This window comes from Hyaena hyaena, unplaced genomic scaffold (assembly GCF_003009895.1).
Source record: "Hyaena hyaena isolate Hyena2069 unplaced genomic scaffold, ASM300989v1 scaffold_314, whole genome shotgun sequence".
Classification (NCBI taxonomy): Eukaryota; Metazoa; Chordata; class Mammalia; order Carnivora; family Hyaenidae; genus Hyaena; species Hyaena hyaena.
Window position 1 is genome coordinate 245024 of NW_024080947.1, and position 16288 is coordinate 261311.

The following is a 16288-nucleotide window of genomic DNA, read 5'->3' on the forward strand; positions in this document are numbered from 1 at the left end:
ATTTTTAAAAATTTATTTTAAAAAAGTAATTAAAGGAGTAACTTGATCAGAAAAAACTTTTATTTCCTTGAATTACCTAGATTAGAATTTCCCGAAGTGTGCTTTTATAGAATGAAGGGTAATAATTGATAGTATATAGTAAAGGGTTGCATGGTCAGATAAATTTGGAAAATACTGTAATAAACATTTGTAAATAGATTTCTTTTCTGCAGGAGTTGTCCTGATCCTATGGCTTGTGAACCTATACATATTTTTTTAAAAAGATATAATGACATTTTTCTAACTTACTGGTTTTTAATGTTTATTTATTTTGAGGGGGTTGCACAGAGAGAGAAGGAGAGAGAAAGAATCCCAAGCAGACTCTGGGCTGTCAGTACAGAGCCCACAAACTCATGAACCACAAGATCATGACCTCAGCTGAAATCAGGAATCGGACAGTTAACTGAGCCACCCAGGCGTCCCTCTAATTTACTGGCTTTAGACATAACTCTTTTTTTTTTTTTTAAATTTTAATGTTTTATTTATTTCTAGGAGAGAGAGAGACAGTGTGAGCAGGGGAGGGTCAGAGAGAGAGGGAGTCACAGACTGAAACAGGCTCCAGGCTCTGAGCTGGCAGCCAGCCCAGAGCCCGACGCGGGGCTCGAACCCACGAACCGCGAGATCATGACCCAAGCGAAAGTCGGACGCTTAACCGACTAAGCCACCCAGGCGCCCCTAGACATAACTCTTTATGTACCTCATCTCAGAATGCAACTTCTGGGATTACTGTTTTATCAAACATACTTATGAAAAATGCTAATATCTGGGAAGAAATACTTATATTTTAGACCTTATATATTGATATTTAAAATGTTTGCCATTAACTCAGAATGACAGTAAAATTGTCAACCTTCATTTATGTAGACCTGGCATTATTGTTAGTCAAAGAATAGCAGACATTTGTTCTGTACCTTAAGCCATGAAAATTCAAACCCATTTTTTATTTTTAAATGTTCTATTAGACAATATATATTCTTTGTAATAAAGAAAAGTCAGCACACTCTATAAATGTCTCAAGAGGTTGATGCTTAAGTGAATTATAGTATATACATAGGATAAATATCTCTGTCAAAAATAATCTTATAAAAATATTTAACAAGGAGAGAATATTTTCAGATTATATTGAAAAGTGATGGGGCATCTAGGTTGCTCAGTTGGTTAAGTGTCCGACTTCAGCTTAGGTCATGACCTCACGGTTTGCAAGTTTGAGCCCCATTGAGGCTCTGTGCTGACAGCTTGGAGCCTAGAGCCTGTTTTGGATTCTGTGTCTCCCTCTCACTCTCTCTGCCCTTACCCTGCTTGCACTCTGTCTCTGTCTCTCTCAAAAATAAATATACATGAAAAATTTTTTTTAAAAAAGTAATGACCACCCACAAAACGATATTGAAAATCATTCCAATATTATAAAACAAACAAATGAAAAAAACCCAGAAAGGACTGGCAGAAATAAAAACATCAAAATGTTAATCTCATTATAAAGAAATCAGTTAAATCCCAAATATAATATTCAAACACATGTGCTACCACAGTGTACCTGTGTTGTTTTTTGGCTTATAAGTCTAGTGTTTGGGAAACTTAATTCAGAAGAAATCTTATGATCTGGATGTGACTTATATCCTTATTAGCAACTCATTTAAGCAAATTGGGTTGGTTTTTTGTTTACTAGTTTCTGCACCTTTAAAGATGGAAGTTTCACTTCCTCCTGTAACTAGGATTTTGTAAAGACTTGTGAAATAATGGAATGTATTCTCCTTTAATGTCTAATGTGGGAGGTGCTGATGTGAGCTACTCTGTGTCCCTGGCTCAGTTCTGAAGCAAAGCTAATTTTTGGCCTCAAGGTGCTCTCACTCCCGTGGGCAAGTAACAAGAAAAGTATCACAGGAAAGTACTAGGAAATCACTTCAAAATTTTACTTGGCTTTGGCTTGCCTGGTAAATGATTAATTAACATGCTTCAGGCACCACTCAGCCTATGACTCCTCCAATTCACATCTCAACTCACCAGAGTATATTTTCCGCCCACAGTGTCTTATAGAAATCATGGTGGCTATGATCTCCAGTGACGGCCTCATTCTTTTTGGTCTTCCTCATTGGCCTTTTGGGTCCTCCTTGAAATACTGACCTCACCCAGCTTCACTTTGTGCTTCTCCCAGCTTCTTGTCTCTCCTTCTCTGTTCTTTTCCTGGCTCTTGTCCTTCTGCTGTCTCCTCAATGTGAGTATCTCTCTGGCTGTGTTCCCCATGCCCTTCTCTTCTCACTCCATGAATCATTCTTCACACGTATAATCTCAGTCCTTGTGGGTGAAATCATCACTTTCCCTTCCCTCCTCTGGAAGAGAGGAGAAACTGGATTTAGAGTGTTGATCTAAATAACCGCACAACGGTTGCTCAAAGTATCATAAAGAATGCAGTGAAAGTAAAGCTGTAATTTCACTAATACTAACTTATGAGATGATAGAGAATATAATTTTGTGCCCCAGGTTTCAAAAGGAAAATGATTTCCTGCCTTGGGTCATAAAAAAGCAATAGCAACTCACAAAAGTCTCTCTCTCTCTCTCGAAAGCCCTCTTCTCAATCTTTTTTTTTTTTTTTTTTTGTCTACCACCCACTAATAAATTTGATTAAACCTTCCAATATGAATTTCTACTTCATGAACAGTTTTTCTCTTGTTTCTTCAAGTTTCATTTCTTCACTCTGTGTACCATTTATACCGTACTGATTTGTGTATATTGCTTAGTAAAACTAAAGCTCAACTATAGTATATTTTATGTGCTCAGAGTGTAAGGCACCTAAAAGGTTACTACATTCCCTTTCCCTTCCTCCCTTTTCCTCCTCCTCACCCTTGCCTGCTCCTCTCTTCTCCCAATAACTCTCATTATTATGCCTTTGGCCCTTACAACCTTGGACTAACATCTGGGCTATACACAGTAGTCTGTCAGGAAGTGCCACTCACTGGATTAAATGGGTTAACAGTAATTTAACAAAATGCAGTTCAGATAAATACTACCAAATATGATATATATGTTCTAGTTCTTCAATTTTCCTGTTTTCTAAGGTGGACTTTTATTCTTCTGGCAAATTTATTGTTGGAATGTATGACATTCCTCTAAAGTACTGAATGGTTATTCAACTTTCAAATGATTTCCTGCTTATAACTACCACTTGCACATCCAACTGCATCTAGTAGTCTGGTGATATCCTCATTAAAATAATGCCACAGAGGTCTCATCAACTGCCTGCTAGGACTGGGGAGAAAAAGATCAGATCATGGTGTGGGACCTGGGATTTAAGGAAGCCCAGTCCTCAAAATGGTTAAACTTACCTAATCACCTTTCTTTGGTTTGTTTGTTTCCAGAGGATGTGTGGTCTATATTTTGACAAAATCCTTGGCTGTGTTCATAATAGATTTTCTACAAACTTAGGATTTTATATTATACAACGAGATGTATTATATTTCATTATTTTTTTTAATTTTTAAAATTTCAATACTCCTGGCACCATTTTGTGAATTTTAAAAAATATTCTAATTCATTCTCAGAAAGGCCCAATTTCTTTCAGTTGTGTATATTTTTCTTTTCTTTTTTTTTTCACTTAAAGTTTGTATTGGAGATAAAAGTAAACTGAAATAACTTTGAGTCCATCCTGCTATGGTTTGCTAATAAGATTAATAATTTGCCCTTTATTATTTTAAGGTAGAGATAGATTATTTCTGGATATATTCTGAATACTTTATCTCAAATATAGATCTTAAACATTCTGTACAGAATTCCATTTATAAATCAACTCTGTAGAGGAATCAGTTCAGATATAGTTTCTTTGACACCCTATTAAATACATTGCAACACAACTGTAACATTTACTTTCCATTATTTCCTAGAAGGGAAAAATACATCATGAAAGCATTTCCAGTTTTTTTTTTTCATAAATCTTACATTGGAAGAATTATTTGATGTCATTGCTTTATATAGCTTATCATGAAAATAAGCAGAAAGTTATGAAAAATAACTTTGAAAAATAAGTGAAAATTTCATGCTTTTGCACAATGCTTTCAATTACAGCACTGTATCATTTTCTCATGTTAAGTTCATTATGCATTCACACACTTTGAAGAAATTAATTTCACTTTTTCTCAATTAAATGTAAAGACAATATCTCACTTTATTATTAGCTCTATGAGACTATAGAGATTGTGTCTTGTTTATCATCGTTCTCCAGCACAAACTGCTTTACCTAGTTCTTAGTAAACATCCAATCAATATTTGTTGAATGTTTGAAGGAATGAAGACTCTCAACTCCTGCTAGCAAAACTGGCATCATGGTTTTGTAAATCTTATTGTTTGATCAAAGAGAGTGTAACTTCTTTGGATCACTAGCCATTCTTGGCCTCTTTCCTTCGTGCCTGAGAAGAAAACAGTTCTAGCATTAATCCATTTATACAATTCTTTGCTTTCAGCGTACAAACATGCCCACATCTCTCCCACCTTCAAAAACGACACAATCTGTGACCCAAACAGCTACCCCTTTGTCTCTGTCTCTCCTCCCTTCTTCATTGCCAAGCCTCGTGAGAGGGTAGGCTACATTCAACATCTCTCTTTCCTGACTTGCAGTTCACTCCACACTTTACTTCATAACCTGGATATGGGGGCTTCACTCTGAAATCAGACACCAGGGATTTCAGACTCAGCATTGCCCATCACCAGCTTTGTGACCATAGGCAGGTTTTGCAACCTCTCTAACAGTACAGATCTCATAGGACTCCCATGAAAATTAAATAAGATAATGCATTTAAAACGTTCTTCTGCATTGCCTGGCACATAGTAAATGGTAGGTATTATTCTTACTGATTGAAAGTGTAATGGGAGTTCAAAGATGAGAAAGAATGGTGCAGACTTAAGAATTATTTTGAATTCGCCTAACCAACCACTCACTCAGTCTTCATTAGGAAATTAGAACCCAGAGAGATTAAGTAGTCAAAATTTCAAGAAGGACATGATATTTGATTTAGATTTTGAGAGATAATAACAATAGTTTATTATTACTGAATGTTTACTGTGGGCCAGAGACCATTCTAAATGTTTGAATGGAATGTTTTATGGATTCTTCAAAACATTCCTGTGGGGTGGCATTTCGCATTTTGTGAGCTAGAACTATACTGTCAGTCAGAAGCCAGACAGGGAGAATTGAGAAAAAGGAACGAGTGAAAATCTGGAGGCAGGAAAGACATGCTGATTTCTAAAGATGGTGATGAGACGTATCAGCCAGAGTGAAGAGCTTGTCCTCGGCAATGATGAGAAACAATGTTGGACAGAGTTAGGCAAAGTTATGAGGTCTTAACAACCGTACAAAAAAATTTTTTTTCTGCTTTATCAACTGGGCAAAATAAAGAGCAGATATTTGGGGAAGGGAGGATATGCACGGAATTGGGATTTAAGCACACTGGTTGGGTGGCATGCACTATGAAGCCCTGAAGGGCAGCTTGTCCTTCATGTCCCCAAGAAACCTCTACCAGCCACTATTGGTTACCACTAGTCACTAGGTCAGTACCTGCAGTTTCCCGTAAAGTAGGTGGTTAATAACCGTTTCTTTTTTTTTTTTTAATTTTTTAAATTATTTCTGAGAGAGAGAGAGAGAGACAGTGTGAACAGGGGAGGGTCAGAGAGAGAGGGAGACACAGAATTTGAAACAGGCTCCAGGCTCTGAGCTAGCTGTCAGCAGAGAGCCCGACGCGGGGCTCGAACCCACCAACCGTGAGATCATGACCTGAGCCGAAGTCGGAGGCTTAACCGACTGAGCCACCCAGGTGCCCCGGTTAATAACCGTTTCTTGAAGGAAGGAAGGAAGGAAGGAATAGAATCATGAATTCTCACTTTCCAGTTGGGAAGTGATGAGAGCTGGCACTATAGTTAAGGCAATGGGAATGAAAATAAGGAAACAGATCCTAGATATACTTTCAAAGAATAAATAACAAGACTTGGGCATATATTGGACATGAACTAAAATTTAGAACCATATTTCAGGTTTATTATATATGGTAAACTGCAGTGTTAGAACAGTTGCATTTCACACATTCTTTGTTATGCTTTCTGTAGAAGTTCTGTATTTGGTATAAATTGAAATGAAGCACATTTTAGCATAACGATGTTATGACTAATTATTACCACTAAAACGTCTACGGTTTTACTGTCTACTCCTACTCCCTCAACCCAAGTGCTTCCCAGTTTTACCACACACCTGGTTTGTTGTGGGAGTCTTCTACTGAACTCTGACCGAATAAACTTCATCTTCACACACCTGGCAGTTGCCTCCTCTCAATGTTTTATTCATACAGTTGCTTTCTCCCATGAATACCTTTTCTTCTACCAGTTCATTGCCATTACCAACTGGAATATTAGTCATCCTTCACAACCAAATCACATGCTATCTTCTCCATAATGTCTGATCAGCCCAGCTGGCACTGACTTTTCCCTCTGAACTACCATAGCAATATACTTCACCATACTGGTCATTTGGTTTACTGGGTATCTCCTTACCAGAATCTTACTTGTATCCCTACATTTGAACCTGAACCTTTATTTCTGTACTCCTGGCCCTTAGGAGGGAGGGAAGTGAACTGAGTAAGATGCTTGGGATTCCAGCCTTTGGGTCCTTGGGAACGCTGTAGGACCTGGAAGCCAGAAATCCAGGGCATTGAGCTGGATGGAGAATTGCTGGAAAAAAAAAATGTCACTTAGCAGGCATATTATCTGTGAAAAGGCAAGCTTAATTTGTAAGCATATCTCTGAAACCCCCATGGAGGATGATTCTAGAATTTCTAGAGAATAAGGAACTGATTTGTACAGTGCCCATAAAGGATGTAGAAAATGTTATCCATAAGCTGTTATTTTCATGAAATTTAAAAATATATATATGTTTCCATGGTGGTTCGTTCATAACTTAAGATCCTATCTTGTTCTAAGTCTGTAAAGTCCGTAAAGACTTTGTTCTAAGAAGTCTTCTGTAAAATCAGTGGAATCCTACTTGTGCGATCTTCAGAAATCTAATATTAAAGGCTGCAGAGGACTACTAGACTAATATTGAACCAGAACTCTTAAACTTGGCTAAATAGGTGTCTATTTCACAGTGTGGTTGGCAATTCTTGAGGCTCCCAGAATATGATATGGGCTCTCATAGCTGAGTCTTTGCACATGCTGCTTCCCTTGCCTAATATACCTCTCTTCAATTTTTTTTTTTTTTTTTGGCAAGGTTAACTCATACTTATCCTACATGATTTTGACTCAGATATCATCTCCTCCAAAAAACCTTCCCTGAATGCTTTCATTACAGCCACTCCTGGCTGTTCCCACAATAGCCTGCGCTTTCATCATAACACTTACTTCAGGTGTGGCAGTTTTCATCTACAAGTCCTTCTCCACGAGCTCTGAGCTCTGTGGGTGACAAGTCATCAGCAGCATACTTAGAAGGCCATGAGGGCTCAATAAATGTTTGCTCATTGAATAAATGTACAGTATTAGTATAGGAAATGTAGATGAAAGTTCCTCTGGCTCCCAGAGGTAAGTTGTCGGTATTAGAATTTTAGGGTAATTTTTGACAACTGGAATCTATGCGTTCCTTGTCTTCTCCCCACCTGGTAGACTGTAGCTAAACCAGGCTGGAAGATAGCAGTTTCCTATGCGCCTTAAGCAAGTGACAGTTCCTGTCCAACCCAGTATTTAAGAATTGTGATGATTTTTACTGTGTAGCCCCCAGGGAGAAATGCAGACTTATAAAACATTTTTCTATCTGTTTTTTCTATTTTGAATGATTGAAATTTTGCTACTAAACCCACTAAACCCACCCCATCAGTGGTTTTGTTTGTTGGTTTTAACATGCCACTGGAAAGAGCTCTCTGGATACCTATTTTCATGTATAGTATAAACCAAATATTAATATATCACATGCATCTAAATTTCTTCTGATAATACAGTTTTTCCCTTTTTCTTTTTTGATTTTGCAGGAGCACTACAGGTCTTTTATATGATTCAATCTTAAAAGTTTTTCAGAGAACAAATGATAAGTGTGAACCCATGACTATGTTAGAGAAACAGCATTTTCAGTGCAAACAAAATCATGAGCTACATATAATGAATTGGCTATACAATTTTGAAGTAGGTCTTGCTTTAAATTTTTTTCCCTTAAGGTTATAGTATCCGATAATAACTCCTTTTGCTTCAATTACAATAAAAGAGTGAATATGGGTAGATAAAATGCAGGATTAAAAAAAGACCTATTTTGGAGCAAAGAAGGATGCCTGCCTGTTTATACTGAGCCCCATGGATGGGAACTGACCAAAGATTTGCTGCGGAGCCTGTCAAATATTACAATCCAGAGTTTCATTACGGTAAAAATAATCGCTGGTAAAAGTTCGCCCAAAGTATCATTTTGCCCCTAATTTCGTTTGTATTTTTGTTTTAAAGACCTAAAAAGCCGCGTTAACTAAGACAAGCTTTCACCCACCGAATTTACCATCGGTGCGCAGCGCCTCCGGAGCGCCCCTCCTCACCCCCACCGAGGGCGGCTCTGGCCCCCCAGCGTCGCCCCCGCCCCTCGCGCGGGCGGCTGGCGGGGGTGACAGGTGCCGAGCCCGCCCACCCCCGGGTAATAGCACCACCCCGCAATTCTCCCGCCGTTGCCTTTCGCAAAGCCGGTTTGCGGCTGGAGGTAGTTTGCCTGTCAGAAAACGGCGCTGGGAGGGAGCGAGCGTGAGAAAGTGAGCGTGTGCGCGAGAGGGACAGAAGGACCGAGGAGTCGGCTCCCGGCGTCCGAGCGCCCAGTCTGCCCCGTCCCGCCCGTCCGCCTCCGGGCCCGCGGAGGGTGGGGGCCGCGAGCAGGGAGGCCGGCGGGCGCCGGGGGTTGGCGGGACGCGCGCTCCGTGCCGGCGCCCGGCCTCGAGCCCGCGCTCCCCCCCCCCCCGCGTGCCCGCGCCGCTGCGCGATGCAGTGTGGGGAATGGCTGGGGTTGGCTGAAGAGCGCACAGTGGAGTTTTAATGTCCGCCATGTTGGCCATGGCGTATTGAAGAGAGCGAGCGAGAGAGGAGCGGAGCGGCACAGCCTCCCACCCTCCCGGCTGGTGTTAGTGCCCGGACGGCGGGCTCTGCGCTCCGCCCCTCAAGTCCCCGGCAGCGGTAGGCGAGTGGGGACCGAACCCCCGGTTCTCCATGATCCCGCTGGCCGGGGCCGTTTCCCCAGAGCGGAGAGGTATCTGCTGCGCCTGAGATGAGTAAATTGTCGTTTCGGGCGCGGGCGCTAGACGCCTCGAAGCCGCTGCCGGTTTTCCGCTGTGAGGATCTGCCCGACCTGCACGAATACGCCTCGATAAACCGGGCCGTGCCGCAGATGCCCACCGGAATGGAGAAGGAAGAGGAGTCGGTACGTGTTAACTCCCCTGTCCGACCCAGCGCCAGGCCCCGCTCCCTCTGCTGCCTGCGGCGGCGGCGGAGCAGCATACCCACACAAAATGGCCGCCATCTTCTCTTCGCCGCCGACTCTCAGTCGCCGGCCGGGCCTTTACCCCGCCTCCCCCGGCCTCGACCCCCGGCCGCCGCGGCCCGGCGGGGCCTCCTCTAAGGCCACCCGCCGACCCCGGCCACTTGTACCCGGGTCCCGCGGAGTTCGGGAGCCCGAAAGGCACAAAGGGGTCACGTGACGAAGCTGCCGGCAGCCATTTTGTGGTCTTAGTTCTTGGGTTGGGCCTTGTGCATCCGGAGAGGGGAACGGGCTGGGTGGCGGTGGGGGTGCGGCGAGCGGGGAGCCGCGGAGGACCCGCCTGCAGCCCTCCCGGCAGGCCGCTGGGTGGCGTTCTAGGGCCACCTCGGCCTTCGCGCGCTGCCGGCGCTGGGGAGCGCAGGTTCCGTGCACAGTGGGGGTATGTCGCTTCCCGGTGGCCTGGAAAGGTGACTGGGCTCTGTGCGGTCCCCACGCGGAGCCTCAGTGGGGCACGTAATGTTGACAGCAGGTCTGTGAGGCTTGTATTCCTTCACCCCCTGCAACAGAATGTCGGGAGTACTGCGTGTTTGCTCAGATGACTTACTTTTATAGAAGATAAGGATTCTTTCTCTGTATTCTCTTTCTGGGACTTTTGCATTCATTCTTCCCCAATTCTAATTAGTCAGAGGGTAATAAACTACTATCCCTGACTTTTGCTTTGATCTTTGAGACTATGTTGCAGACTTATTTTGGAGTACGTAGTTTTTCTTAAGCCTGTAACTTTATTATTGCCTTTTTTTTTTTTTTTTTAATAAAGTGTAAGTCCGCCTTTCTGGTTTCTCAACATAGGAGAAGAAAAGACCCAAAGTAAGAAGATGTTATAGATCTAGATTTCGAAAGAGGGTCCTTCCTTATCGATAGCCGAACTAAAGTTAAGTGAATTCATTTACAGGAATCTTAACATTCAGATGTTCTATGTTGGGTGGGTTTCAGTATTTAACTGTTTACAGCTAATAGACATTTTATCATAGCTATGGCTTTACCTAGTTGTGGAAACTGGGTTCAGACACAAGGATAATAGAATCTTCCTCTCATTTCCCCCAGATCCTTGACAGTATAACTTGATGACTTCTAATCCTAAGGAATTGCATAACTTGGTTTTCAGGTACAGCCATTTAAACAGGGTGCAGTGTATTGACAGTTCAAAGAAATCAAGGAGTCGCTGGATTTGTGTGCTACAATTTGTTGTGGAGAATTGTACTGTAATACTTCTATTTGGGACTGTAAGAATTTTAAATGTAGAAATTATGCTCTGTAATGTTGATTTTGAAAATAAAGCTGTTTAAACTGTTTGGGTTATTTAACCTTTGAAAGTAAAATAGTTGTGACAGTTGAATGTTACCTTTGAGAGTAGTGTTTCAAATCTAACTTTACAGATAAGCTAAGTGATAAGTGTATGTAGTAGTTGAGATTGTCTAGTGTAGCACTGACTTTCTGCACCTATCAGACAGAACCTCTCCATTTATTTTACTTGTATCAACTTTAGAGTAGACTGGTGCCATTTGTTGATTTTTTAATAAGTGATTTGTTTTTAAAAATTAAAGTACTTGTGACTGCAGAATCTTGTCTTTTGGTTTTATTTTTGTTGCTGTTTATAAGTTGTACAGATAATACTTTCAAGCCGGGGTGTTGGTGTTAACACTGCCTTGGAATTTAATTCGTAGTTGTTTTGCAGCCAGGGAAGGTGGGGAGATGCCTTATAAAAGCAAGGTAGCACTACAGTACACCTTAGACATTTAGTTAAGTCTTGCTTCTGAGTATTTTGGACAGTCTCAAGAGCTACAACCTGAAATCCGGCTGAACTCAACTAAAGTATCAGTGCTTGTTAAATTTTACAGATAACTTTGTTCACTGAAATAATTTTGACATAGTGCTGTGGATATCATTAGTAACGTTCAATCTCTCTGAGGGACGTGAGGGATGATTTTTCCCCTTCAGACTACCTTTTTCCATCATCTGTTTAGAATTTGTTTTAATTTATATCCAACCAGAACTATAATCAGTGAAGCATATACCTCAAGAATAGATACTGCATTCAATAAAAGAATTAAACAGTACCAAGTGAACTGCTGCTCTACAGTCCTCTGGTTCATGTTGTCAGTAGTAGTAGGCCATATAAATCACAATATTGAATGTAGTGTGCTACACAATATTGAAAATGTAGACTCAACATAAAGATAATTGAATTCTGAGTTAACCTAAGAAAAACAACTTTTTGGTAATGTGCTGAAGCATGATATGCTTGTAAAGGTGAATGGTTAAAACAAACTTTCGCCTTTGACACATCATTTATGGTGTCTCTTAGGTCAAAGAGACCTAGAACCTGAATTGTGGTCTAGGGTAGAAAAAGTGTAATGGTATGTAGATCATGAAAAATGGGGCAGATTTAAATGACAGTTTTGTGTATACCCCCTGATTAAGAAAGCATTTCATGATCAAAATGTATTTGCAGTATTGTCACATGAACTATATCTGGTAGTTTTTACCATATTTTGTTTTTGTGGTGAAGGACAAATTCTAGATCTTACCACTGAGAAAATAAAACTTATTAATGCACTTCTATTTACCAAGTTTAATAATATAATCTGAATACAATTAGGCATGCCTTTAATTTTTAAAAAGCAACTTTAAGCAGAAATCTCCCCTCCCCCAAGATTTTACTCAATTTTAGAACTTAGTTGTTAGTGTAGTAGGATTGAAAAATAACTCCAAATTGTCGTAAATTGAAGGACTTGACTGAGTCTTAGATGTTTAGGAGTTAAATGTTTAAGTTGGTACACTGTAATACATTGTAGCTTGCTAAGTCAAAAAATAACATTTGATGAAGACTTTGAATTACAGAAGTAATTTTCAAGTAGGAAATCAATAGATTGTCCGTTCTAAAATGAGATAAATGAGTCCTTGTGGGGTTAAAAAAAAGAGTTTGAGCAAGTTGATAGGGCAGATGTTAGTACTATTATATTTTAACATTTTTGTTATGGTAATCTTAAATTTGAGATTTTAACTTTGAAGTTAGGAATGTTGAAATACTAAGTCTAGTTCCATGGCTTCTATTTTAATTGAAAGGGTAACTTGCAAGATGTCAGTACTATTGGTATGTTTTTATTAAAATTTATTTATGTTAAAATTGGAGCTTTACATTAAAGTATAATTCTGCTCTATAGATACTTACATTTAGGAAAGACATTTTAAACATTGGTTTTAAAGTCATTAACACATTGGAGCTACCTGGTTCCTGTAGTATAACTTTTTCATTGGGATGTTCAGGGTATTGTGGCTCCATTATGAGTGGATAGTTAATCTTCTACACTTATTACCTAGTCTGGTTTGGGTAGAATAGGTGATGTAATTGACATGTTAATGATATCACATGGTATTACCCTACACAGCTACCTTTGAGACTTAGAAGTAGGGTCTAGCCATTATAATCCAACACCTTGTTTTAATTGGGTTCTATCTGGACAAAATGGTCTTATACACCTGCCTTTCTCTCCTCTTAAAACAACCATTCATTATTAAGGGCTGTATATAATGTTATTAAATCCAAGTTAAGGACCATTTATAAAATGGACAGGTTCTTTCTTTGTTTTTAATTAAGGATAAATTTGAAATATGTATATATCTCTAAAATGAGGAAAAATAAGTGCTACATTTTCATACATGGATAAAAGTCTAGTTTTTCTATTTTATAAAAAATTACTTTAAATGATCAATTTAAATGTTTGATTTCTTATTGTTTGAAGGAAGCCACAAATCTTTTTTTCCCCTTTAAAATTTTATAAACTAAAAAGTCCTTGTATTTGGAGCTATACAATTAAATTAGATTTCTTCCTTCTTGGAAGTGAAGAAAAATATGTGAAATCTCAGTTACAGTAGAAGCAAAGTTTAATTTTTACAAATAGTTTGAATTAAATTTTTTTGAATTAAGTAGCCAATAACTAGTCTTTTTAAAATCAAAGATAATTAAGAAGCAGTAGTAAAATTTAGTTTCAAATTTCTACCTGAAGATTTGTTTTTAATTTAGTTTTTTAGGTAACCTATATGATCAAGAGCCACGTGCTCTACCGACTAAGCCAGCCAGGTGTCCCCTGTCAAGATATTTTTGAGTAGAAGTTTCTAAGGTTTAAGGACTACGTGGAAATACTTCTGGAAGTAGTGAATTCCCACAATATGCATATAAAATTTTGTGATGGTATATTTTTTTAGGAGAAAAGTTCATATTTTTCCATCAGTTTCTCAAAGTATTGGTAATGAGTTGGAGCAGAAAGCTCAAGATTAAGGGCTACTAATTCTCTTAGTAGAAATTTCATGGGAAGTCATTTTGGGTTTATTAGTATGACTTACTAGGAGAAGGATAATTGAAACCAGCTGTAGGCAACTCAGGAAGAGAGTACTTCCCCCCCACTCCCCCTTAATAGGCTTAAGGAACAGACTACTCTTTAACTACAAAAGGAACCTCTCAAAAATTGTAGTTCCTAGGTGCCTAAAGAGCTCTTGTTTCAGTGTACTATTTGATATTTAAAATTTTGGATTAGTACAATTTGGATTTAGAGTTCATTTTTTATAAAACAATGGTAATGAAAACTGACAGGCTTACATATCTAATTGTTTTGTAGATGCTTTGTGATCTGTAGTGGAGTTTATGCTGAACTACCATTTCTTTTAATCAACAGTACTTAATTTAAAATACCATCTAAATGTAAGGCAGCTTAAGTTTTGTAAACAAGGAATAGTAATTTGTACCTACAGGTTCATGAATCTGTGGCTAGATTAAATATTAAACCAACACTCCTAAAAACTAAGTTTAGTTTTATATTTTGCATTCTACATCATCAGTAAAGTTTAACAGATGAAAGAAAGATTTGGAATCTGACTAATATATATGATTCAGTTTTTCTAAAAAGCTAAGGGTATTTCTTACCAGCAGTTGGTTACAACAGCAGTTTTAAAGCAAAAGCTAACATTTTATTCAAATGTTTATTTATTTGAGAAAGAGCACATGTGCATGCACATGCTCTTGAGCAGGGGAGGGGCAGAGAAAGAATCCCTAGCAGGCTTGACACTGACACTATGCAGAGCCTGATGCAGGGCTCTTATCTCCTGACTATAAGATCATGACCTGAGTCGAGATCAAGTCTGATGCTTAACCTACTGAGCCAGCCAGGCACCCCAAAAAATAGCATTTTAAAAGGAGCAATAATACCATGGGATAATGACATAGTTTGTGATTCTGCTTCTTAAGGTAACCAACAAGGAAAAGATAATTTTATATTATAATTAGGGAATAAAATGAGTTGTGAGTTTCTAAGTGCAAAAGTGGTATGAAAATATGATATACAGACAGGAGTAGAGTATGTCTTTTACTTTTTAAAGTAAACTGAATCCTCAGTGTGATTTACGTTAATATTTTATAATTTTTTGTAAGACTATATCAATTTATTGGGAAATGAGAAATGATTCAAATGTTTTAAATAATTTGCTGGAACTACTTTCAATGAGTTACTTAAAGCTATGTTGTCTTCAGCACATTTGTAAATTTGGGCAAGTCTTTCTTGATCAAGTTAATGTAACTTAAAGCCTGTGATTATAGGAAACAATTTTGAGCTCTTATGGTGTTTTAAACATAGTGGAGACCAACTTTATAGTTTTAAATATATATGAAGTGAATTTCATCCAGCAGTCCCACTGTAGTAAGTAGATTAGATGAAAAACAAAAACATAGTTAAATCTGTTATGGCCCATTATTTGAGTTGTAGCTTCGATGAATAGGGATATAATCAGTTCTTCAAAAGATAAAGCCTTTCCTCATTTGTTGTTTTGGAAGTTTTCTTTGAAAGGTTTGGGTCAGCTTCGGTTATGCATGGTGACATAGTTTGCTGAATTTTGTAACCGATTATTAAAGCAGATCATTTTGGTTGAATTTATATCAGTATAGCAAGTTCTGGCTGAAGAAATAGGACATGGCCTTAGAGTGAATCCAGGGGCAAAGATAATGTGAGGTTTAAAACATCCCATCAATGATTTAATAGTTTCAATTCTTTTTATATATTGAGATGAATTTTCATAATTTTGGAACCACAACTAGCAACCTTATATTCTCTGAGAAAATGTATTTTGGCTTTTGTGGCTTACCTACATTTACACAGTCCCTTGTATTTGGGATTATCTGATATGAATGTGTTAGATATGTTCTTTGTCTTTGTAGAGTTGTATGTAGTTGCAAAAAGTGTGTCTTTAAAGTTGAGTAATAATTTGGGAAAGGCAATTTTTATTATATTTTTGTAAATATTTATTTTTGAGAGAGAGCATGCGAGCTGGGCAAAGGCAGAGAGGAGAGGAAGACAGAATCTGAAGCAGGCTCCAGGCTCTGAGCTGTCAACACAGAGCTGGATGCGGAACTCAGACCAACAAACCATGAGATCATGACCTGAGCTGGTCATCCGCTTAACCAAGCCGCCCAGGTGCCCCCGGAAAACCAATTTTAGATTCAAGGCTTCATCCAGCTTCTAACAGTTTAGGATATGCATGCCTGCTTCCATTTACCCAGGTTTTTCTTTTTTTTTCTTTTTTTTTAATGTTTTATTTTATTTACTTCTGAGAGAGAGAGAGACAGAGACAGAGACTGCGTGAGCAGGGGAGGGTCAGAGAGAAAGGGAGATACAGAATCTGAAGCAGGGTCCAGGCTCTGAACTAGCTATCAGAACAGAGCCCGACACGGGGCTCGAACCC

At 39.0% G+C, this 16288-nt stretch overlaps 1 protein-coding gene and 1 long non-coding RNA gene across 4 annotated transcripts in view; one reads left to right on the forward strand and one right to left on the reverse strand.

The window, feature by feature from the left end:
* Nucleotides 1-1591: 1591 nt before the first annotated feature.
* LOC120242751 lies at nucleotides 1592-9594 on the reverse strand. Its single transcript, XR_005531157.1, has 4 exons — nucleotides 9522-9594; nucleotides 6568-6744; nucleotides 4268-4436; nucleotides 1592-2366 (listed from the first exon to the last, which is right to left on the reverse strand). It is a non-coding gene; the product is annotated as an uncharacterized LOC120242751 (long non-coding RNA).
* The window catches only part of EPC1 (enhancer of polycomb homolog 1), a 68839-nt gene continuing 61569 nt past the window's right edge, over nucleotides 9019-16288 (forward strand). For all 3 annotated transcript variants that reach the window (XM_039248663.1, XM_039248664.1, XM_039248665.1), the window contains exon 1: nucleotides 9019-9442. In XM_039248663.1, the coding sequence (XP_039104594.1) occupies nucleotides 9290-9442 (153 nt within the window). In that variant the 5' untranslated portion in view covers nucleotides 9019-9289. The remainder of the gene's footprint in view (nucleotides 9443-16288) is intronic.